The sequence below is a fragment of the Salmo salar genome, chromosome 14 (assembly GCF_965601325.2).
Source record: "Salmo salar chromosome 14, fSalSal1, whole genome shotgun sequence".
NCBI lineage: Eukaryota > Metazoa > Chordata > Actinopteri > Salmoniformes > Salmonidae > Salmo > Salmo salar.
Genome location: NC_138304.1, coordinates 108,103,236 through 108,127,496, shown reverse-complemented (window position 1 = coordinate 108,127,496; position 24,261 = coordinate 108,103,236). Strand labels below are relative to the sequence as shown.

The 24,261-nt window shown below is 45.8% G+C and overlaps 1 protein-coding gene across 1 annotated transcript; it reads left to right on the top strand.

Moving 5' to 3' along the window:
* Nucleotides 1-223: 223 nt before the first annotated feature.
* On the top strand, nt 224-2,082 carry lratd2a (LRAT domain containing 2a). Its single transcript, XM_045693782.2, is given in 2 exon segments — nt 224-1,542; nt 1,544-2,082. Coding segments are annotated over 2 exon segments (864 nt in total). The 5' UTR covers nt 224-777; the 3' UTR covers nt 1,643-2,082.
* The last annotated feature ends 22,179 nt before the right edge of the window (nt 2,083-24,261 follow it).

Genomic DNA, 24,261 nt, shown 5'->3' with positions numbered 1-24,261 from the left:
CATATTTATTCCCGATGGAGTAGAATATTATTGAAGCCTGTGAGCAGAATGGGTTGTAATAATTTATAGCAACACATTCACTTTGTAGCCTATCGTTTTATTAGAGTTGGGGAACTCAGAATGTGAACCACGATGAAAAGAAAATAAGCACTACAGCTTTAAATGAGAAGAAGCGTTTGTACCAGTCGTTGTAGCTGTGCCAAAGACCGAGATCTGCCTGCCATCGAATCCGCAAGCACTTGCAGGTTTCATTATTTCCTCCGTGGTGTTATTAACTACACCACTGCGGAAACTATTAGTACCATCCTGCTTTAACGGACAGCACGGACGTAAGATACATTTTAGTCACCGGGCACGAATAACATCAAGTGTATTATTGTTTTTGTTGTTCCGACCTAATCGTATTGCTCGTGATTAGTTTAATGTTCCAACTTTACGCATGGAGAATAGCCTAGCGAATATCAGGTGAGGCGCATGTAGGGGGACGAGCCTACACCTGGACGGATGGCAACTGTATTGCCTGAATACTAATGCTGTTATTCTCCATCCATCCACAGCAAGACACTTGTTGATCTGAATAGACTTCATCACAGCAGACTGCTGCTTGGGAATACTATTTTGCTTTTTGTAGGAGACCTGCGGCTACAGATGGATCGGAGCCCTTCGGGAGGGCGTCATTTGTTTTACCCGGGCTGTGTGACACAGAGGCGGCTACAGATGGCGATGATCCTCGGCTTTTAACAGGTGGACCGCCTATCTGCTACCGAGGGAGGAGGCATGGGTAACCAGGTGGATAAAATGAAACTGTCACATCAAAGTTACGCAGAAGTTCCCACAGTGGACCCCAACGGGCTGGACACTGAGGAAGGTCCGCGGATCGGAGTGTCTTATATTTTCTCAACAGATGACGAGGAACCGGAGGGTGAAAACAGTAACGTAGATGGAGCGGATAAAGAGCATCACACTGGTACGGAACAGAAACACTACGACATGAGTAACGAGGTGGAGTGCGCCGTTTACCACCGGGGGGAATGTATTTACGAGAAGAGCGTCAAGACAGCGGCCATGGAAACCTACTCCCCAGAGATCCTACTAAACAAATGCAAGGCAGGTGACCTGCTGGAGTTTGTAACAACGGGACAGTACCCCCACTGGGCGGTGTATGTCGGTGACTTCCAGGTGGTGCACCTGCACAGAGCAGAGATAAAGAATAGCTTCCTGACAGACGCCAGCCAGGGAAGGAGATGTAGGATAGTCAACGAGCTGTATAAATTCAAAGCACTCGGCGCCGAGATGGTGGTTCAGAACGCTATGGAACAGGTAGGAGCTAAAGACGGAGAGTTGAGCTGGAGAAATTCAGAGTGTTTTGCCGCTTGGTGCAGATTTGGCAAACGAGAGTTCAAAATGGGTGGAGAGATCCGGATAGGAAAACAGCCATACAGGTTAAAGATCCTAATGTCAGATAAACAGTCTCACATGCTGGAGTTTCAGTGTTTGGAGGACTTGATCATGGAGAAGAGGAGAAACGACCAGGTTGGGAAGAACATCAGTGGTCCAGGAACTGGCCAATCAGTTCAACAGTGTCGGGGAGATCAAAAGTGGTCCACTCAGTGATCCAATAACAGCACAGACCGCACAGTGATCTAATGGATTTATAGACCTGCTATAAAGATCACGATGGCCCTTGCCTATCCAATCACAGACCCCTATCTTAAGTGGATTTACAAACAACACATTTTACTTTCTAATTAATTTCATTTTTTGATGAATAGAATCTAAATGGCCCGTTTAATGTCTAGTTGTTATTTGATTGATTGGAAGAACAATAGTTTTAAAAGGTTATTGATTTTATTCTCTGCCTATTGATGTTTCATAATGATTAATCTGATAATATATTGTACATGTTTTCATGTCTCAACCAGGTAACCATCATTACATACCTACAGCCCTACGGTTATGTCATTCTGATCAAAACATGTCGTAGACTATATAGGTTGATCAATCATCTCGCTTATTGTACCGTACCAATAATTTAAGTCAAGTAAATGATGATTACATCTTTGCAGTCAAACTGGCTTTTATTCCCTGCTGTCTACAGCTGCATTGTTTTCCTCAGGCACCATATTCCTACATAGTAGATGACTTTGAACAGGACCCATAGGGTGTAGGGAACAGAGTGGAAGGGACAGGGTACCAACCCCTGTCTACGCCTCCATAGTCTTTTCATCATTTATAAACACTTATTTTCTACCTGCTTTACAGTCAGTCCTCCTACCAGAGTACCAGCCTGTTCCTACCTGCTTTACAGTCAGCCTCATATCAGAGTACTGCCCTGTTTCTACCTGCTTTACAGTCAGTCCTCATACCAGAGTACTGCCCTGTTTCTACCTGCTTTACAGTCAGCCTCATACCAGAGTACTGCCCTGTTTCAACCTGCTTTACAGTCAGCCTCATACCAGAGTACTGCCCTGTTTCCACCTGCTTTACAGTCAGCCTCATACCAGAGTACTGCCCTGTTTCCACCTGCTTTACAGTCAGCCTCATACCAGAGTACTGCCCTGTTTCTACCTGCTTTACAGTCAGCCTCATACCAGAGTACTGCCCTGTTTCTACCTGCTTTACAGTCAGCCTCATACCAGAGTACTGCCCTGTTTCTACCTGCTTTACAGTCAGCCTCATACCAGAGTACTGCCCTGTTTCTACCTGCTTTACAGTGAGCCTCATACCAGAGTACTGCCCTGTTTCTACCTGCTTTACAGTCAGCCTCATACCAGAGTACTGCCCTGTTTCTACCTGCTTTACAGTCAGCCTCATACCAGAGTACTGCCCTGTTTCTACCTGCTTTACAGTCAGTCCTCATACCAGAGTACTGCCCTGTTCCTACCTGCTTTACAGTCAGCCTCATACCAGAGTACTGCCCTGTTCCTACCCGCTTTACAGTCAGTCCTCCTACCAGAGTACTGCCCTGTTTCTACCTGCTTTACAGTCAGTCCTCATACCAGAGTACCAGCCTGTTTCTACCTGCTTTACAGTCAGCCTCATACCAGAGTACTGCCCTGTTTCTACCTGCTTTACAGTCAGTCCTCATGCCAGAGTACCAGCCTGTTTCTACCTGCTTTTCAGTCAGCCTCCTACCAGAGTACTGCCCTGTTCCTACCTGCTTTACAGTCAGCCTCCTACCAGAGTACTGCCCTGTTTCTACCTGCTTTACAGTCAGCCTCATACCAGAGTACTGCCCTGTTTCTACCTGCTTTACAGTCAGCCTCATACCAGAGTACTGCCCTGTTTCTACCTGCTTTACAGTCAGCCTCATACCAGAGTACTGCCCTGTTTCTACCTGCTTTACAGTCAGCCTCCTACCAGAGTACTGCCCTGTTTCGACCTGCTTTACAGTCAGCCTCATACCAGAGTACTGCCCTGTTTCTACCTGCTTTACAGTCAGTCCTCATACCAGAGTACCAGCCTGTTTCTACCTGCTTTACAGTCAGCCTCATACCAGAGTACTGCCCTGTTCCTACCTGCTTTACAGTCAGCCTCATACCAGAGTACTGCCCTGTTTCTACCTGCTTTACAGTCAGCCTCATACCAGAGTACTGCCCTGTTTCTACCTGCTTTACAGTCAGCCTCATACCAGAGTACTGCCCTGTTTCTACCTGCTTTACAGTCAGCCTCCTACCAGAGTACTGCCCTGTTTCTACCTGCTTTACAGTCAGCCTCATACCAGAGTACTGCCCTGTTTCTACCTGCTTTACAGTCAGCCTCATACCAGAGTACTGCCCTGTTTCTACCTGCTTTACAGTCAGCCTCATACCAGAGTACTGCCCTGTTTCTACCTGCTTTACAGTCAGCCTCATACCAGAGTACTGCCCTGTTTCTACCTGCTTTACAGTCAGCCTCATACCAGAGTACTGCCCTGTTCCTACCTGCTTTACAGTCAGCCTCATACCAGAGTACTGCCCTGTTTCTACCTGCTTTACAGTCAGCCTCATACCAGAGTACCAGCCTGTTTCTACCTGCTTTACAGTCAGCCTCATACCAGAGTACTGCCCTGTTTCTACCTGCTTTACAGTCAGCCTCATACCAGAGTACTGCCCTGTTCCTACCTGCTTTACAGTCAGCCTCATACCAGAGTACTGCCCTGTTTCTACCTGCTTTACAGTCAGCCTCATACCAGAGTACTGCCCTGTTTCTACCTGCTTTACAGTCAGCCTCATACCAGAGTACTGCCCTGTTTCTACCTGCTTTACAGTCAGCCTCATACCAGAGTACTGCCCTGTTTCTACCTGCTTTACAGTCAGCCTCATACCAGAGTACCAGCCTGTTTCTACCTGCTTTACAGTCAGCCTCATACCAGAGTACTGCCCTGTTTCTACCTGCTTTACAGTCAGCCTCAAGTCAAATTTTATTGGCCACATACACATGGTTAGCAGATGTTAATGCGACTGTAGCGAAATGCTTGTGCTTCTAGTTCCGACAGTGCAGTAATATGTAACAAGTACTCTATCAATTCCCCAACAACTACCTAATACACACAAATCTAAAGGGGTGAATGAGAATATGTACATATAAATATATGGATGAGCGATGGCCAAGCAGTATTGGCATGGTGTGATAGTTGGTATAAAATACAGTATATACAGTTGAAGTCGGAAGTTTACATACACCTTAGCCAAATACAGTTAAACTCAGTTTTTCACAATTCCTGACATTTAATCCGAGTTAAAATTCCCTGTGTTAGGTCAGGTAGAATCACCACTTTATTTTAAGAATGTGAAATGTCAGAATAATAGTAGAGAGAATGATTTATTTCAGCTTTTATTTCTTTCATCACATTCCCAGTGGGTCAGAAGTTTACATACACTCAATTAGTATTTGGTAGCATTGCCTTTAAATTGTTTAACTTGGGTCAAACGTTTCGGGTAGCCTTCCACAAGCTTCCCACAATAAGTTGGGTGAATTTTGTCCCATTCCTCCTGACAGAGCTGCTGTAACTGAGTCAGGTTTGTAGGCCTCCTTCCTCGCACAGGCTTGTTCAGTTCTGCCCACAAATTTTCTACAGGGTTGAGGTCAGGACTTTGTGATGGCCACTCCAATACCTTGACTTTGTTAAGCCATTTGCCACCATTTGCGACCAAGCTTTAACTTCCTGACTGATGTCTTGAGATGTTGCTTCAATATATCCACATCATTTTCCTGCCTCATGATGCCATCTATTTTGTGAAGTGCACCAGTCCCTCCTGCAGCAAAGCACCCTCACAACATGATGCTGCCACCCCCGTGCTTCACGGTTGGGATGGTCTTCTTCGGCTTGCAAGCCTCTCCCTTTTTCCTCCAAACATAACGATGGTCATTATGGCCAAACAGTTCTATTACTGTTTCATCAGACCAGAGGACATTTCTCCAAAAAGTACAATCTTTGTCTCCATGTGCAGTTGCAACCGCAGTCTGGCTTTTTTTATGGCGGTTTTGGAGCAGTGGCTTCTTCCTTGCTGAGCGGCCTTTCAGGTTATGTTGATATAGGACTCATTTTACTGTGGATATAGATACTTTTGTACCTGTTTCCTTCAGCATCTTCACAAGGTCCTTTGCTGTTGTTCTGGGATTGATTTGCAGTTTTCGCACCAAAGTACGTTCATCTTTAGGAGACAGAACGCGTCTCCTTCCTGAGCGGTATGACGGCTGTGTGGTCCCATGGTGTTTATACTTGCATACTATTGTTTGTACAGATGAACGTGTTATATTCAGGCATTTGGAAATTGCTTCCAAGGATGAACCAGACTTGTGGAGGTCTACAATTTTTTTCTGAGGTCTTGGCTGATTTCTTTTGATTTTCCTATGATGTCAAGCAAAGAGGCACTGAGTTTGAAGGTAGGCCTTGAAATACATCCACAGGTACACCTCCAATTGACTGAAACGATGTCAGTTAGCCTATCACCTGCTTTACAGTCAGCTTCATAACAGAGTACTAGCCTGTTGTTTAGCCTATCTGTTCCTCAGTTTCTTTCTTTATTCTCTTCTGAACCAGAAGAACGGGAGTCATGGAATTATCACTGAGCCTCCTCCTCCCAATGAGATCTGAATAGTTTCTGAAAGCGTGAGGGAATACAGAGCTCTACCATATTACAGCTGTCAACTAGACTCCACCCCCTACAGCTGTCAACTAGACTCCACCCCCTACAGCTGTCAACTAGACTCCACCCCCTACAGCTGTCAACTAGACTCCACCCCCTACAGCTGTCAACTAGACTCCACCCCCTACAGCTGTCAACTAGACTCCACCCCCTACAGCTGTCAACTAGACTCCACCCCCTACAGCTGTCAACTAGACTCCACCCCCTACAGCTGTCAACTAGACTCCACCCCCTACAGCTGTCAACTAGACTCCACCCCCTACAGCTGTCAACTAGACTCCACCCCCTACAGCTGTCAACTAGACTCCACCCCTACAGCTGTCAACTAGACTCCACCCCTACAGCTGTCTACTAGACTCCACCCCCTACAGCTGTCAACTAGACTCCACCCCCTACAGCTGTCAACTAGACTCCACCCCCTACAGCTGTCAACTAGACTCCACCCCTACAGCTGTCAACTAGACTCCACCCCCTACAGCTGTCAACTAGACTCCACCCCCTACAGCTGTCAACTAGACTCCACCCCCTACAGCTGTCAACTAGACTCCACCCCCTACAGCTGTCAACTAGACTCCACCCCCTACAGCTGTCTACTGTGTTGCTACCATCTAGCCCTGTTCTATAGTCCATAGAATAATTGTCAAGGACTCTTCTTCCACAGAGAAGATATGTTTTTTTGCAGTACCGGTTTCCTAGAAATAGCACAACAGTAGGGTGGTAACATGTACAATACACGCCTCAACAATGTCTTATTGTGCTTCTTTATTCTTGGAGCCATTTTCATATATGTTGATGATGTGATGCCCATCAAACACAAACCCTTTTCTCGGACGCACATACACACACACGCACACACACACACACACACACACACACACACACACACACACACACACACACACACACACACACTACACACACACACACACACACACACACACACACACACACACACACACACACACACACACCACACACACACACACACACACACAGTGCCTTCGGAAAGTATTCAGACCCCTTCACTTTTTCCACATTTTGTTATTCTAAAATGTATTTAATTTTTTTTTTTTTTTTTTATCTCCTGGTCAATCTACACAATGCCCCATAATGACATCACAATACCCCATAATGACATCACAATACCCCATAATGACATCACAATACCCCATAATGACAAAGCAAGAACAGGTTTTTTTTGTTTTTTTTTGCAAATGTATTAAAAATGAATAACTGAAATATCACATTTACATAAGTATTCAGACCCTTTACTCAGTACTTTGTTGAAGCACCTTTGACAGGGATTACAGCCTCGAGTCTTCTTGGGTATGATGCTACAAGCTTGGCACACCTGTATTTGGGGAGTTTCTCCCATTCTTCTCTGCAGATCCTCTCAAGCTCTGTCAGGTTGGATGGGGAGCGTTGCTGCACAGCTATTTTCAGGTCTCTCCAGAGATGTTCGATCGGGTTCAAGTCCGGGCTCTGGCTGGGCCACTCAAGGACATTCAGAGACTTGTCCCGAAGCCACTTCTGCGTTGTTTTGGCTGTGTGCTTAGGGTCGTTATCCTGTTGGATGGTGACCCTTCACCCCAGTCTGAGGTCCTGAGCGCTCTGGAGCAGGTTTTAATCAAGGATCTCTCTGGCCTTTGGTCCATTCATCTTTCCCTCGATCCTGAAAAGTCTCCCAGTCCCTGCCATTGAAAAACATCCCCACAGCATGATGCTGCCACCACCATGCTTCACCGTAGGGATGGTTCCAGGTTTCCTCCAGATGTGATGCTTGGCATTCAGGCCAAAGAGTTCAATCTTGGTTTCATCAGACCAGAGAATCTTGTTTCTCATGGTCTGAGAGTCTTTAGGTGCCTTTTGGCAAACTCCAAGCGGGCTGTCATGTGCCTTTTACTGAGGAGTGGCTTCCGTCTGGCCACTCTACTATAAAGGCCTGATTGTTGGAGTGCTGCAGAGATGATTGTCCTTCTGGAAGGTTCTCCCATCTCCACAGAGGAACTCTGGAGCTCTTGGCTGATTTGTTCAGTTTGGCCGGTCGGCCAGCTCTAGGAAGAGTGTTGGTGGTTCCAAACTTCTTCCATTTAAGAATGATAAAGTCCGCTGTGTTCTTGGGGACCTTCCCCAGATTTGTGCCTCGACACAATCCTGTCTCGGCGCTCTATGGACAATTCCCTAGCTTGGTTTTTGCTCTGACATGCACTGTCAACTGTGGGACCTTAATATAGACAGGTGTGTGCCTTTCCAAATCATGTCCAATCAATTGAATTTACCACCGGTGGACTCCAATCAAGTTGTAGAAACATCTCAAGGATGATCAATGGAAACAGGATGCACCTGAGCTCAATTCTGAGTCTCATAGGAAAGGGTCTGAATACTTACGTAAATGAGCAAAAATGTCTAAAAAACTGTTTTTGCTTTGTCATTATGGGGTATTGTGATGTCATTATGGGGTTTTGTGATGTCATTATGGGGTTTTGTGATGTCATTATGGGGTTTTGTGATGTCATTATGGGGTTTTGTGATGTCATTATGGGGTTTCGTGTGTAGATTGATGAGGAAAAAAACTTATTTAACAGATTGTAGAATAAGGCTGTAAAGTAACAATGTGGAAAAAGTCAAGGGGTCTGAATACTTTCTGAATGCACTGTAACACACACACACACACACACACACACACACCGACACAATACAAACACACACACACACACGCACTCTTTTACACTGCTGTTCTTTATTTTACTGTTATTATTATCTATCCTGATGCCTAGTCACTTTACCCTGCCTTCATGTACATATCTACCTCAAATACCTTATTATTATCTATCCTGATGTCTGGTCACTTTACCCTGCCTTCATGTACATATCTACCTCAAATACCTTATTATTATCTATCCTGATGCCTAGTCACTTTACCCTGCCTTCATGTACATATCTACCTCAAATACCGTATTATTATCTATCCTGATGCCTGGTCACTTTACCCTGCCTTGATGTACATATCTACCTCAAATACCTTATTATTATCTATCCTGATGCCTGGTCACTTTACCCTGCCTTGATGTACATATCTACCTCAAATACCTTATTATTATCTATCCTGATGTCTAGTCACTTTACCCTGCCTTCATGTAGAAATCTACCTCAAATACCTTATTATTATCTATCCTGATGTCTAGTCACTTTACCCTGCCTTCAGGTACATATCTACCTCAAATACCTTATTATTATCTATCCTGATGCCTGGTCACTTTACCCTGCCTTGATGTACATATCTACCTCAAATACCTGATTACAGCCCAGCTTTCAACACCTTAGTACCCTCAAAGCTCATCACTAAGCTAAGGACGCTGGGACTAAACACCTCCCTCTGCAACTGGATCCTGGACTTCCTGACGGGCCGCCCCCAGGTGGTGAGGGTAGGTAACAACACATCCGCCACGCTGATCCTCAACACAGGGGCCCCTCAGGGCTCTCCAGAGACGGCAGGAGCGGTAGAGATCCTCTCAATGATCGGCTATGAAAAGCCAACTGACACTTACTCCTGAGGTGCTGACTTGTTGCACCCTCGACAACCACTGTGATTATTATTATTTGACCATGCTGGTCATCTATGAACATTTTAACATCTTGACCATGTTCTGTTATAATCTCCACCCGGCACAGCCAGAAGAGGACTGGCCACCCCTCATAGCCTGGTTCCTCTCTAGGTTTCTTCCTAGGTTTTGGCCTTTCTAGGGAGTTTTTCCTAGCCACTGTGCTTCTACACCCGCATTGCTTGCTGTTTGGGGTTTTAGGCTGGGTTTCTGTACAGCACTTTGAGATATCAGCTGATGTACGAAGGGCTATATAAATACATTTGATTTTATTTTGCTCAGCCCCCTCCTGTACTCCCTGTTCACTCATGACTGCACGGCCAGGCACGACTCCAACACCATCATTAAGTTTGCCAATGACACAACAGTGGTAGGCCTGATCACCGACAACAACGAGACAGCTTATAGGGAGGAGGTCAGAGACCTGGCCGTGTGGTGCCAGGACAACAACCTCTCACTCAATGTGATCAAGACAAAGGAGATGATTGTGGACTACAGCAAAAGGAGGACCAAACACGCTCCCATTCTCATCAACGGGGCTGCAGTGGAGCAGGTTGAGAGCTTCAAGTTCCTTGGTGTCCACATCACCAACGAACTAACATGGTCCAAGCACACGAAGACAGTCGTCAAGAGGGCACGACAAAGCCTATTCCCCCTCAGGAAACTAAAAAGATTTGGCATGAGTCCTCAGATCCTCAAAAGGTTCTACAGCTGCACCATCGAGAGCATCCTGACTGGTTGCATCACTGCCTGGTATGGCAACTGCTTGGCCTCCGACCGCAAGGCACTACAGAGGGTAGTGCGAACGGCCCAGTACATCACTGGGGCCAAGCTTCCTGCCATCCAGGACCTCTATACCAGGCGGTGTCAGAGGAAAGCCCAGTACATCACTGGGGCCAAGCTTCCTGCCATCCAGGACCTCTATACCAGGCGGTGTCAGAGGAAGGCCCAGTACATCACTGGGTCCCAGCTTCCTGCCATCCAGGACCTCTATACCAGGCGGTGTCAGAGGAAGGCCCTACAATTTGTCAGACTCCAGCCACCCTAGTCAGACTGTTCTCTCTGCTACCGCACCGCAAGCGGTACCGGAGCGCCAAGTCTCGGTCCAAGAGGCTTCTAAACAGCTTCTAACCCTCAAACCATGAGACTCCTGAACAGCTATTCAAATTGCTACCCAGACTATTTGCATTGCCCCCCCCCACCCCCCCCCACCTCTTTTACACCGCTGCTACTCTGTTGTTATCATCTATGCATAGTCACTTTAAGAACTCTACCTACATGTACATTAATAACTCTACCTACATGTACATATTACCTCAACTAACCGGTGCCCCCGCACATTGGTACTGGTACTTCCTGTATATAGCTCCACATTGATCTGGTACTCCCTGTATATAGCTCCACATTGATCTGGTACTTCCTGTATATAGCTCCACATTGATCTGGTACTTCCTGTATATAGCTCCACATTGATCTGGTACTTGTTGTATATAGCTCCACATTGATCTGGTACTTCCTGTATATAGCTCCACATTGATCTGGTACTTCCTGTATATAGCTCCCCATGATCTGGTACTTCCTGTATATAGCTCCACATTGATCTGGTACTTCCTGTATATAGCTCCACATTGATCTGGTACTGGTACTTCCTGTATATAGCTCCACATTGATCTGGTACTTCCTGTATGTAGCTCCACATTGATCTGGTACTTCCTGTATGTAGCTCCACATTGATCTGGTACTTCCTGTATGTAGCTCCACATTGATCTGGTACTCCCTGTATATAGCTCCACATTGATCTGGTACTCCCTGTATATAGATCCACATTGATCTGGTACTCCCTGTATATAGCTCCACATTGATCTGGTACTCCCTGTATATAGCTCCACATTGATCTGGTACTCCCTGTATATAGCTCCACATTGATCTGGTACTCCCTGTATATAGCTCCACATTGATCTGGTACTCCCTGTATATAGCTCCACATTGATCTGGTACTTCCTGTATATAGTTCCATTCTTGTGTATTAAATGCTTCTACACCAGATTTACTCGGCCCATGTGACAAATGCAATTGAATTTAATTTGATTGGATTTTCAGACTTTTTTCACAGAAGTAAACAGCGGGCCACAACAGCGGGCATATCCAAGACAGCGGGCATATCCAAGACAGCGGGCAAAGGCAGCGGTAAGCCCCAATTCAGGCATCAATTTTGAATCTTGAAGTTTCTCTGCAGGTCTAACCTGTGGTGCTCTTGCTTCTAGCTGCTAACAGCTAATCACCTACAGAACTACAGGAAAACACTTATAAGAAGAAAACCCTGTGGTCACTTTCTGTTCCCACAAAAAGACCATCAGGTGTCTTCCGTCATCAGCCCTTCTCAAGCCTCCACCTAGCAGACGTCGTTCTTTCGTGACCAGCTGGCCAGGCTTCCTCAGAATGGTTTATGATTCAAAGCCCCAATCTCCTGTTCTGCAGGAGATCAATGGGCAAACACAGAGCCAGGGAGAGACAGAGATAGAGAGATGATATTTCAAATGTCTTTATTCTTTTGGAACTTCTGTGAGTGTAATTTTACCTGTACAATTTTGTATTGTTTATTTAAATGTAGCTTATTATCTACTTCACTTGCTTGGGCGATGTTAACATATGTTTCCCATGCCAATAAAGCCCCTTGAATTGAATTGAATTGAGAGGCAAAGAGAGGCTAATAATTACAGCTGACAGGGAGATGATCTCGTACTTCTGTCCCCAGAGAGGAGGGCCAACAGCAGCGCCTAGATCTTCTGCACAGATTCTGTCAGACCTGGGCCCTGACAGACCTGGGCCCTGACAGACCTGGGCCCTGACAGACCTGGGCCCTGACAGACCTGGGCCCTGACAGACCTAGGCCCTGACAGACCTGGGCCCTGACAGACCTGGGCCCTGACAGACCTGGGCCCTGACAGTACATCTCAGTAAAACCAAAATAATGGTGTTCCAAAAAAGGTCCAGCTGCCAGGACCACAAATACAAATTCTACCGCCACAGGTAACTTCCACAAAGCTGTGAACGATCTGAGAGACAAGGCAAGAAGGGCCTTCTATGCCATCAAAATGAACATAAAATTCGACATACCAATTAGGATGTGGCTAAAAATAATACTTGAATTATGGTTGTGAGGTCTGGGTTCAGCTCACCAACCAACAATTCACAAAATGGGACAAACACCAAACTGAGACTGCATGCAGAATTCAGCAAAAATATCCTCCGTGTACAACGTTAAACACCAAATAATACAAGCAGAGCAGAATTAGGCAGATTAGCCATTATTTATTCAAATCCAGAAAAGAGACGTTAAATTCTACAACCACCTAAAAGGAAGTGATTCCCAAAGCCATCACCTACAGAGAGATGAACCTGGAGAAGAGTCCCCTAAGTATGCTGCTCCTGGGGCTCTGTTCACAAACACAAACAGACCCCACAGAGCCCCAGGACAGCAACAGCAACACCAAATCACTATTTCACTTGCTTTGGCAATATAAACATATGTTTCCCATGCCAATAAAACCCTTTGAAATAAATTGAGAGAGAGCGAAGCTAGTGATTACAGCAGACACACTGGGAGACAGAGCAACAGAGTGAGACAGAGAGAAGGAGAGAGAGTCAGAGAGAGGGAGACTACGTCTGAGAGAGGGAGAGAGGGAGACTATGTCTGAGAGAGGGAGACTATGTCTGAGAGAGGGAGACTACGTCTGAGAGAGGGAGACTACGTCTGAGAGAGGGAGACTACGTCTGGAGAGAGGGAGACTACGTCTGAGAGAGGGAGACTACGTCTGAGAGAGGGAGACTACGTCTGAGAGAGGCTATTGATTACAGCTGACACAGAGAGAGGGAGAGAGTCAGAGAGTCAGAGAGGGAGAGAGTCAGAGAGGGAGAGAGTGTCTGAAAGAGACTGAGAAAGGCTAGTGATTACAGATGACACACAGAGAGAGATAGCAAGAGGCAGAGAGAGAGAGAGAGAGAGATAAAGACAGGCTAGTGATTACAGCTGACACACAGAGAGAGATGGCAAGAGGCAGAGAGAGAGAGAGAGATAAAGACAGGCTAGTGATTACAGCTGACACACAGAGAGAGATAGCAAGAGGCAGAGAGAGAGAGAGAGAGATAAAGACAGGCTAGTGATTACAGCTGACACACAGAGAGAGATAGCAAGAGGCAGAGAGAGAGAGAGAGAGAGAGAGAGAGATAAAGACAGGCTAGTGATTACAGCTGACACACAGAGAGAGATAGCAAGAGGCAGAGAGAGAGGGAGAGAGAGATAAAGACAGGCTAGTGATTACAGCTGACACACTGAGAAAGAGAGAGACAGATGCAGAGAGAGAGGGAGAGCAAGACAGAGAGAGGCTAATAATTACAGCTGACACACTAATAGAGGCTGAGAGAGACAGACAGAGAGAAACGGAGAGAGACAGAGAGAGGCTGAGAGAGGCAGACAGAGAGAAACGGAGAGAGACAGAGAGAGGCTGAGAGAGGCAGACGGAGAGAAACAGAGAGAGGCAGAGAGAGGCAGACAGAGAGAAGCAGAGAGAGGCAGACAGAGAGAGGCTGAGAGAGACAGAGAGCAGCTAGTGATAACAGCTGTAACACTGAGAGTGAGCAGTGTCCTCCACAGAGTGAGCAGTGTCCTCCACAGAGTGAGCAGTGTCCTCCACAGAGTGAGCGGTGTCCTCCACAGAGTGAGCGGTGTCCTCCTCCTCCAGAGTGAGCGGTGTCCTCCTCCTCCAGAGTGAGCGGTGTCCTCCTCCTCCAGAGTGAGCGGTGTCCTCCTCCTCCAGAGTGAGCGGTGTCCTCCTCCTCCAGAGTGAGCGGTGTCCTCCTCCTCCAGAGTGAGCGGTGTCCTCCTCCTCCAGAGTGAGCGGTGTCCTCCTCCTCCAGAGTGAGCGGTGTCCTCCTCCTCCAGAGTGAGCGGTGTCCTCCTCCACAGTGAGCGGTGTCCTCCTCCACAGTGAGCGGTGTCCTCCTCCAGAGTGAGCGGTGTCCTCCACAGTGAGCGGTGTCCTCCTCCACAGTGAGCAGTGTCCTCCAAGAAGGAACAACAAGGCCCTCTTTGTGTGTAATTGGAGTCTAGAGTGATGCTGCTCAGGATGTGATGAACGACAAACTGACACACAAACTACACAAACCACACGCACACACACAAACTACACACACAGACAAATGGCCCCCTAATCGTAATCAACCCCCTGCATGATGGGGGAGAAAGTCTGTATAATGGGTATGAGGTATGAGTAGCAGAGTAGGGCTGTGTTTAGACTGTAGGGCTGTGTTTAGACTGTAGAGCTGTGTTTAGACTGTAGGGCTGTGTTTAGACTGTAGAGCTGTGTTTAGACTGTAGGGCTGTGTTTAGACTGTAGGGCTGTGTTTTGACTGTAGGGCTGTGTTTAGTAGGGCTGTGTTTAGACTGTAGGGCTGTGTTTAGACTGTAGAGCTGTGTTTAGACTGTAGAGCTGTGTTTAGACTGTAGGGCTGTGTTTAGACTGTAGGGCTGTGTTTAGACTGTAGGGCTGTGTTTAGACTGTAGGGCTGTGTTTAGACTGTAGAGCTGTGTTTAGACTGTAGGGCTGTGTTTAGACTGTAGGGCTGTGTTTAGACTGTAGGGCTGTGTTTAGACTGTAGGGCTGTGTTTTGACTGAAGGGCTGTGTTTAGTAGGGCTGTGTTTAGTAGGGCTGTGTTTAGACTGTAGGGCTGTGTTTAGACTGTAGGGCTGTGTTTAGACTGTAGGGCTGTGTTTAGACTGTAGGGCTGTGTTTAGACTGTAGGGCTGTGTTTAGACTGTAGAGCTGTGTTTAGACTGTAGAGCTGTGTTTAGACTGTAGAGCTGTGTTTAGACTGTAGGGCTGTGTTTAGACTGTAGGGCTGTGTTTAGACTGTAGGGCTGTGTTTAGTAGGGCTGTGTTTAGACTGTAGGGCTGTGTTTAGACTGTAGAGCTGTGTTTAGACTGTAGGGCTGTGTTTAGACTGTAGGGCTGTGTTTTGACTGTAGGGCTGTGTTTAGACTGTAGGGCTGTGTTTAGACTGTAGGGCTGTGTTTAGACTGTAGGGCTGTGTTTAGACTGTAGGGCTGTGTTTAGACTGTAGGGCTGTGTTTAGACTGTAGGGCTGTGTTTTGACTGTAGGGCTGTGTTTTGACTGTAGGGCTGTGTTTAGACTGTAGGGCTGTGTTTAGACTGTAGGGCTGTGTTTTGACTGTAGGGCTGTGTTTAGTAGGGCTGTGTTTAGACTGTAGGGCTGTGTTTAGACTGTAGGGCTGTGTTTTGACTGTAGGGCTGTGTTTTGACTGTAGAGCTGTGTTTAGACTGTAGAGCTGTGTTTAGACTGTAGGGCTGTGTTTAGACTGTAGAGCTGTGTTTAGACTGTAGGGCTGTGTTTAGACTGTAGGGCTGTGTTTAGACTGTAGGGCTGTGTTTAGACTGTAGGGCTGTGTTTAGACTGTAGGGCTGTGTTTAGGATAATGGATAGTCTGAGATGAGGCTTGTGTTTAGTAGGGTGATACTCTGAGATGAAGGGTTTGGCAGTACTCAATACTCTTATTATATATAGTGCTGGTCCAAACTAGTGCACTCTGTAGGGAACAGTGTATCATTTGGGACAGAATATAGCTCTGTGTGGTGGTGAAGTAAAACTGTCAAACTAGCCAACAGCACTGAAGATTTCACTTTTCACTGTGAAACTCATTTCATAAACCTTGCTAATATAGCTTTATTATTATTATTATGTGATCTATCAGGAAGACACAATACTTTCCACTTATCATTAAGCCCATTTGCAGCTCGTTATCAATGCATCCGGAGGGGTATTTCAATTAACAGGGTGGATAATATGCCTTATTGGGTGGGGAGGGAGAGAGAGAGAGAGGGGGAGAGAGAGAGAGAGAGAGAGGGGGGGAGGGAGGGAGGGAGGGAGGGAGAGAGAGGGGGGGAGAGAGAGAGAGAGAGAGAGAGGGGGGGAGGGAGGGAGGGAGGGAGGGAGAGAGAGAGAGATGCTTTAAGCATTTGTTGTTTTTCTTTTCTGATGTCCTGCTTTTACCTGAGCTGTGCCTTCGCTCCTTCCAGCTCATTGGTCACAGTGTCCCCTGTCTTTAGTAGTCCCCCCCCCCCCCCCCCCCCCCAGGGTGACACTTCAAAGTGTCTCTTTCATTTTGGTAAGCCATGTATAAAATTATGCAAATATTGCACGAATAAGATGTAGTTGGGTAATTTTTATTTTTAACATCTGTGCTTATCATGGATAAAATATATTATACTTTGTAGTGGAATCAGAAAAATGTGCATGAGCTCTGATGTAACCCACCGCACATGAATAAAAACACTGAACTTCAAGTCATTTACATAACGGTGACACTGTATCTCATGTTTTGGATCGTGTCTGTGCTGCGTCTGTGCTGCGTCTGTGTTGGGTCTGTGCTGGGTCTGTGCTGGGTCTGTGCTGGGTCTGTGCTGGGTCTGTGTTGGGTCTGTGCTGGGTCTGTGTTGGGTCTGTGTTGGGTCTGTGTTGGGTCTGTGCTGGGTCTGTGTTGGGTCTGTGCTGGGTCTGTGTTGGGTCTGTGCTGGGTCTGTGTTGGGTCTGTGTTGGGTCTGTGTTGGGTCTGTGCTGGGTCCCTGTATCTCATGTTTTGGATCGTTCCTGTGCTGCGTCTGTGTTGGGTAGAGGTGAAAGGGAGGTAGTGTAGAGAGAGTGTGTGTTGTGTGTAAACTATATGTCCTTCAAAGCAGGAAGTAGTGGTGTGTGTGTGTGTGTGTGTGTGTGTGTGTGTGTGTGTGTGTGTGTGTGTGTGTGTGTGTGTGTGTGTGTGTGTGTGTGTGTGTGTGTGTGTGTGTGTGTGTGTGTGTGTGTGTGTGTGTGTGTGGTGTCCTTTATAGGGCTGGAAAGAAGCAGAGGGTGACTGAATAGACATCTAGGGCTGTATGTATGTTGTAATGGACCCAGTGCTGCAGGTGCTGTGTTGGTTTGTATAATGGACCCACTGTCCACTAGATGAGAAGGAAGGTAACAGGTCTGAATAACAGAGAGAGGGTTAGGAGAAGGAAGGAAGGTAACAGGTCTGAATAACAGAGAGAGGGTTAGGAGAAGGAAGGTAACAGGTCTGAATAACAGAGAGAGGGTTAGGAGAAGGAAGGTAACAGGTCTGAATAACAGAGAGAGGGTTAGGAGAAGGAAGGAAGGTAACAGGTCTGAATAACAGAGAGAGGGTTAGGAGAAGGAAGGAAGGTAACAGGTCTGAATAACAGAGAGATGGTTAGGAGAAGGAAGGAAGGTAACAGGTCTGAATAACAGAGAGATGGTTAGGAGAAGGAAGGAAGGTAACAGGTCTGAATAACAGAGAGAGGGTTAGGAGAAGGAAGGTAACAGGTCTGAATAACAGAGAGAGGGTTAGGAGAAGGAAGGAAGGTAACAGGTCTGAATAACAGAGAGAGGGTTAGGAGAAGGAAGGAAGGTAACAGGTCTGAATAACAGAGAGAGGGTTAGGAGAAGGAAGGAAGGTAACAGGTCTGAATAACAGAGAGAGGGTTAGGAGAAGGAAGGTAACAGGTCTGAATAACAGAGAGAGGGTTAGGAGAAGGAAGGAAGGTAACAGGTCTGAATAACAGAGAGAGGGTTAGGAGAAGGAAGGAAGGTAACAGGTCTGAATAACAGAGAGGGGGTTAGGAGAAGGAAGGTAACAGGTCTGAATAACAGAGAGATGGTTAGGAGAAGGAAGGTAACAGGTCTGAATAACAGAGAGAGGGTTAGGAGAAGGAAGGAAGGTAACAGGTCTGAATAACAGAGAGAGGGTTAGGAGAAGGAAGGTAACAGGTCTGAATAACAGAGAGAGGGTTAGGAGAAGGAAGGAAGGTAACAGGTCTGAATAACAGAGAGAGGGTTAGGAGAAGGAAGGAAGGTAACAGGTCTGAATAACAGAGAGAGGGTTAGGAGAAGGAAGGAAGGTAACAGGTCTGAATAACAGAGAGAGGGTTAGGAGAAGGAAGGTAACAGGTCTGAATAACAGAGAGAGGGTTAGGAGAAGGAAGGAAGGTAACAGGTCTGAATAACAGAGAGAGGGTTAGGAGAAGGAAGGTAACAGGTCTGAATAACAGAGAGATGGTTAGGAGAAGGAAGGTAACAGGTCTGAATAACAGAGAGAGGGTTAGGAGAAGGAAGGTAACAGGTCTGAATAACAGAGAGATGGTTAGGAGAAGGAAGGTAACAGGTCTGAATAACAGAGAGAGGGTTAGGAGAAGGAAGGAAGGTAACAGGTCTGAATAACAGAGAGAGGGTTAGGAGAAGGAAGGAAGGTAACAGGTCTGAATAACAGAGAGAGGGTTAGGAGAAGGAAGGAAGGTAACAGGTCTGAATAACAGAGAGGGGGTTAGGAGAAGGAAGGAAGGTAACAGGTCTGAATAACAGAGAGAGGGTTAGGAGAAGGAAGGAAGGTAACAGGTCTGAATAACAGAGAGAGGGTTAGGAGAAGGAAGGTAACAGGTCTGAATAACAGAGAGAGGGTTAGGAGAAGGAAGGAAGGTAACAGGTCTGAATAACAGAGAGAGGGTTAGGAGAAGGAAGGAAGGTAACAGGTCTGAATAACAGAGAGAGGGTTAGGAGAAGGAAGGAAGGTAACAGGTCTGAATAACAGAGAGAGGGTTAGGAGAAGGAAGGTAACAGGTCTGAATAACAGAGAGAGGGTTAGGAGAAGGAAGGAAGGTAACAGGTCTGAATAACAGAGAGAGGGTTAGGAGAAGGAAGGAAGGTAACAGGTCTGAATAACAGAGAGAGGGTTAGGAGAAGGAAGGAAGGTAACAGGTCTGAATAACAGAGAGAGGGTTAGGAGAAGGAAGGAAGGTAACAGGTCTGAATAACAGAGAGGGGGTTAGGAGAAGGAAGGTAACAGGTCTGAATAACAGAGAGAGGGTTAGGAGAAGGAAGGAAGGTAACAGGTCTGAATAACAGAGAGAGGGTTAGGAGAAGGAAGGTAACAGGTCTGAATAACAGAGAGAGGGTTAGGAGAAGGAAGGTAACAGGTCTGAATAACAGAGAGAGGGTTAGGAGAAGGAAGGTAACAGGTCTGAATAACAGAGAGATGGTTAGGAGAAGGAAGGAAGGTAACAGGTCTGAATAACAGAGAGAGGGTTAGGAGAAGGAAGGTAACAGGTCTGAATAACAGAGAGAGGGTTAGGAGAAGGAAGGAAGGTAACAGGTCTGAATAACAGAGAGAGGGTTAGGAGAAGGAAGGAAGGTAACAGGTCTGAATAACAGAGAGAGGGTTAGGAGAAGGAAGGTAACAGGTCTGAATAACAGAGAGAGGGTTAGGAGAAGGAAGGAAGGTAACAGGTCTGAATAACAGAGAGAGGGTTAGGAGAAGGAAGGAAGGTAACAGGTCTGAATAACAGAGAGAGGGTTAGGAGAAGGAAGGTAACAGGTCTGAATAACAGAGAGAGGGTTAGGAGAAGGAAGGAAGGTAACAGGTCTGAATAACAGAGAGAGGGTTAGGAGAAGGAAGGAAGGTAACAGGTCTGAATAACAGAGAGAGGGTTAGGAGAAGGAAGGTAACAGGTCTGAATAACAGAGAGAGGGTTAGGAGAAGGAAGGTAACAGGTCTGAATAACAGAGAGAGGGTTAGGAGAAGGAAGGAAGGTAACAGGTCTGAATAACAGAGAGAGGGTTAGGAGAAGGAAGGTAACAGGTCTGAATAACAGAGAGGGGTTAGGAGAAGGAAGGTAACAGGTCTGAATAACAGAGAGAGGGTTAGGAGAAGGAAGGTAACAGGTCTGAATAACAGAGAGAGGGTTAGGAGAAGGAAGGTAACAGGTCTGAATAACAGAGAGGGGGTTAGGAGAAGGAAGGTAACAGGTCTGAATAACAGAGAGATGGTTAGGAGAAGGAAGGTAACAGGTCTGAATAACAGAGAGAGGGTTAGGAGAAGGAAGGAAGGTAACAGGTCTGAATAACAGAGAGAGGGTTAGGAGAAGGAAGGAAGGTAACAGGTCTGAATAACAGAGAGAGGGTTAGGAGAAGGAAGGAAGGTAACAGGTCTGAATAACAGAGAGAGGGTTAGGAGAAGGAAGGTAACAGGTCTGAATAACAGAGAGAGGGTTAGGAGAAGGAAGGAAGGTAACAGGTCTGAATAACAGAGAGAGGGTTAGGAGAAGGAAGGAAGGTAACAGGTCTGAATAACAGAGAGAGGGTTAGGAGAAGGAAGGAAGGTAACAGGTCTGAATAACAGAGAGGGGGTTAGGAGAAGGAAGGTAACAGGTCTGAATAACAGAGAGAGGGTTAGGAGAAGGAAGGAAGGTAACAGGTCTGAATAACAGAGAGAGGGTTAGGAGAAGGAAGGAAGGTAACAGGTCTGAATAACAGAGAGGGTTAGGAGAAGGAAGGTAACAGGTCTGAATAACAGAGAGATGGTTAGGAGAAGGAAGGTAACAGGTCTGAATAACAGAGAGAGGGTTAGGAGAAGGAAGGTAACAGGTCTGAATAACAGAGAGAGGGTTAGGAGAAGGAAGGAAGGTAACAGGTCTGAATAACAGAGAGGGTTAGGAGAAGGAAGGTAACAGGTCTGAATAACAGAGAGAGGGTTAGGAGAAGGAAGGAAGGTAACAGGTCTGAATAACAGAGAGAGGGTTAGGAGAAGGAAGGTAACAGGTCTGAATAACAGAGAGAGGGTTAGGAGAAGGAAGGTAACAGGTCTGAATAACAGAGAGGGTTAGGAGAAGGAAGGTAACAGGTCTGAATAACAGAGAGAGGGTTAGGAGAAGGAAGGAAGGTAACAGGTCTGAATAACAGAGAGAGGGTTAGGAGAAGGAAGGTAACAGGTCTGAATAACAGAGAGAGGGTTAGGAGAAGGAAGGTAACAGGTCTGAATAACAGAGAGAGGGTTAGGAGAAGGAAGGTAACAGGTCTGAATAACAGAGAGAGGGTTAGGAGAAGGAAGGAAGGTAACAGGTCTGAATAACAGAGAGAGGGTTAGGAGAAGGAAGGAAGGTAACAGGTCTGAATAACAGAGAGATGGTTAGGAGAAGGAAGGAAGGTAACAGGTCTGAATAACAGAGAGAGGGTTAGGAGAAGGAAGGTAACAGGTCTGAATAACAGAGAGAGGGTTAGGAGAAGGAAGGTAACAGGTCTGAATAACAGAGAGAGGGTTAGGAGAAGGAAGGAAGGTAACAGGTCTGAATAACAGAGAGAGGGTTAGGAGAAGGAAGGAAGGTAACAGGTCTGAATAACAGAGAGAGGGTTAGGAGAAGGAAGGTAACAGGTCTGAATAACAGAGAGAGGGTTAGGAGAAGGAAGGAAGGTAACAGGTCTGAATAACAGAGAGAGGGTTAGGAGAAGGAAGGAAGGTAACAGGTCTGAATAACAGAGAGAGGGTTAGGAGAAGGAAGGAAGGTAACAGGTCTGAATAACAGAGAGAGGGTTAGGAGAAGGAAGGAAGGTAACAGGTCTGAATAACAGAGAGAGGGTTAGGAGAAGGAAGGAAGGTAACAGGTCTGAATAACAGAGAGAGGGTTAGGAGAAGGAAGGAAGGTAACAGGTCTGAATAACAGAGAGAGGGTTAGGAGAAGGAAGGAAGGTAACAGGTCTGAATAACAGAGAGGGGGTTAGGAGAAGGAAGGTAACAGGTCTGAATAACAGAGAGAGGGTTAGGAGAAGGAAGGTAACAGGTCTGAATAACAGAGAGAGGGTTAGGAGAAGGAAGGAAGGTAACAGGTCTGAATAACAGAGAGAGGGTTAGGAGAAGGAAGGAAGGTAACAGGTCTGAATAACAGAGAGAGGGTTAGGATTAATTGCAATCTGTTCCCAATTTAGTTCACTACTTTTGACTAGTTCCCATATGGCTCTGAGCAAAAGTAGTTCACTAGGATGCCATTTGGGACACAGAGTAGCGATGTTCAACAGCATCCAACTGCTGTCAGATATGTACAGTATAGAAACACACAGTATAGAAACACACAGTATAGAAACACACAGTATAGAAACACACAGTATAGAAACTCATAGGATAGAAACTCATAGTATAGAAACACACAGTATAGAAACTCATAGTATAGAAACACACAGTATAGAAACACACAGTATAGAAACACAGAGTATAGAAACACAGAGTATAGAAACACACAGTATAGAAACACATAGAGACACTAACCAACATCTCATATGTACAGTATAGAAACACATAGTATAGAAACACATAGCATAGAAACACATAGAGACACTAACATACATCTCATATGTACAGTATAGAAACACACAGTATAGAAACACACAGTATAGAAACACAGTATAGAAATACATAGTATAGAAACACATAGAGACACCAACCAACATCTCATCGGGTTGATTCTAGTTTTATCATATCATATGTACAGTTGAAGTCCGAAAGTTTACATACACTTAGGTTGGAGTCATTAAAACTTGTTTTTCAACCACTCCGCAAATTTCTTGTTAACAAACTATAGTTTTGGTAAGTTGGTTAGGACATCTACTTTGTGCATGACACAAGTAATTTTTCCAACAATTGTTTACAGACAGATTATTTGACTTATAATTCACTGTATCACAATTCCAGTGTGTCAGAAGTTTACATACACTAAGTTGACAGTGCCTTTAAACAGCTTGGAAAATTCCAGAAAATGATGTCATGGCTTTAGAAGCTTCTGATAGGTTAATTGACATAATTTGAGTCAATTGGAGGTGTACCTGTGGATGTATTTCAAGGCCTACCTTCAAACTCAGTGCCTCTTTGCTTGACATCATGGGAAAATCTAAAGAAATCAGCCAAGACCTCAGAAAAAAAATTGTAGACCTCCACAAGTCTGGTTCATCCTTGGGAGCAATTTCCAAATGCCTGAAGGTACCACGTTCATCTGTACAAACAATAGTACGCAAGTATAAACACCATGGGACCACGCAGCCGTCATACCGCTCAGGAAGGAGACGTGTTCTGTCTCCTAGAGATGAACGTACTTTGGTGCGAAAAGTGCAAATCAATCCCAGAACAACAGCAAAGGACCTTGTGAAGATGCTGGAGGAAACTGGTACAAAAGTATCTATATCCACAGTAAAACGAGTCCTATATCGACAATATGAAAGGCCGCTCAACAAGGAAGAAGCCACTGCTCCAAAACCACCATAAAAAAGCCAGACTACGGTTTGCAGCTGCACATGGGGACAAAGATCGTACTTTTTGGAGAAATTTCCTCTGGTCTGATGAAACAAAAATAGAACTGTTTGGCCATAATGACCATCCTTATGTTTGGAGGATAAAGGGGGACGCTTGCAAGCCGAAGAACACCATCCCAACCTTGAAACACGGGGGTGGCAGCATCATGTTGTGGGGGTGCTTTGCTGCAGGAGGGACTGGTGCACTTCACAAAATAGATGGCATCATGAGGGAGGAAAATTATGTGGATATATTGAAGCAACATCTCAAGACATCAGTCAGGAAGTTGAAGCTTGGTCGCAAATGGGTCTTCCAAATGGACAATGACCCCAAGCACACTTCCGAAGTTGTGGC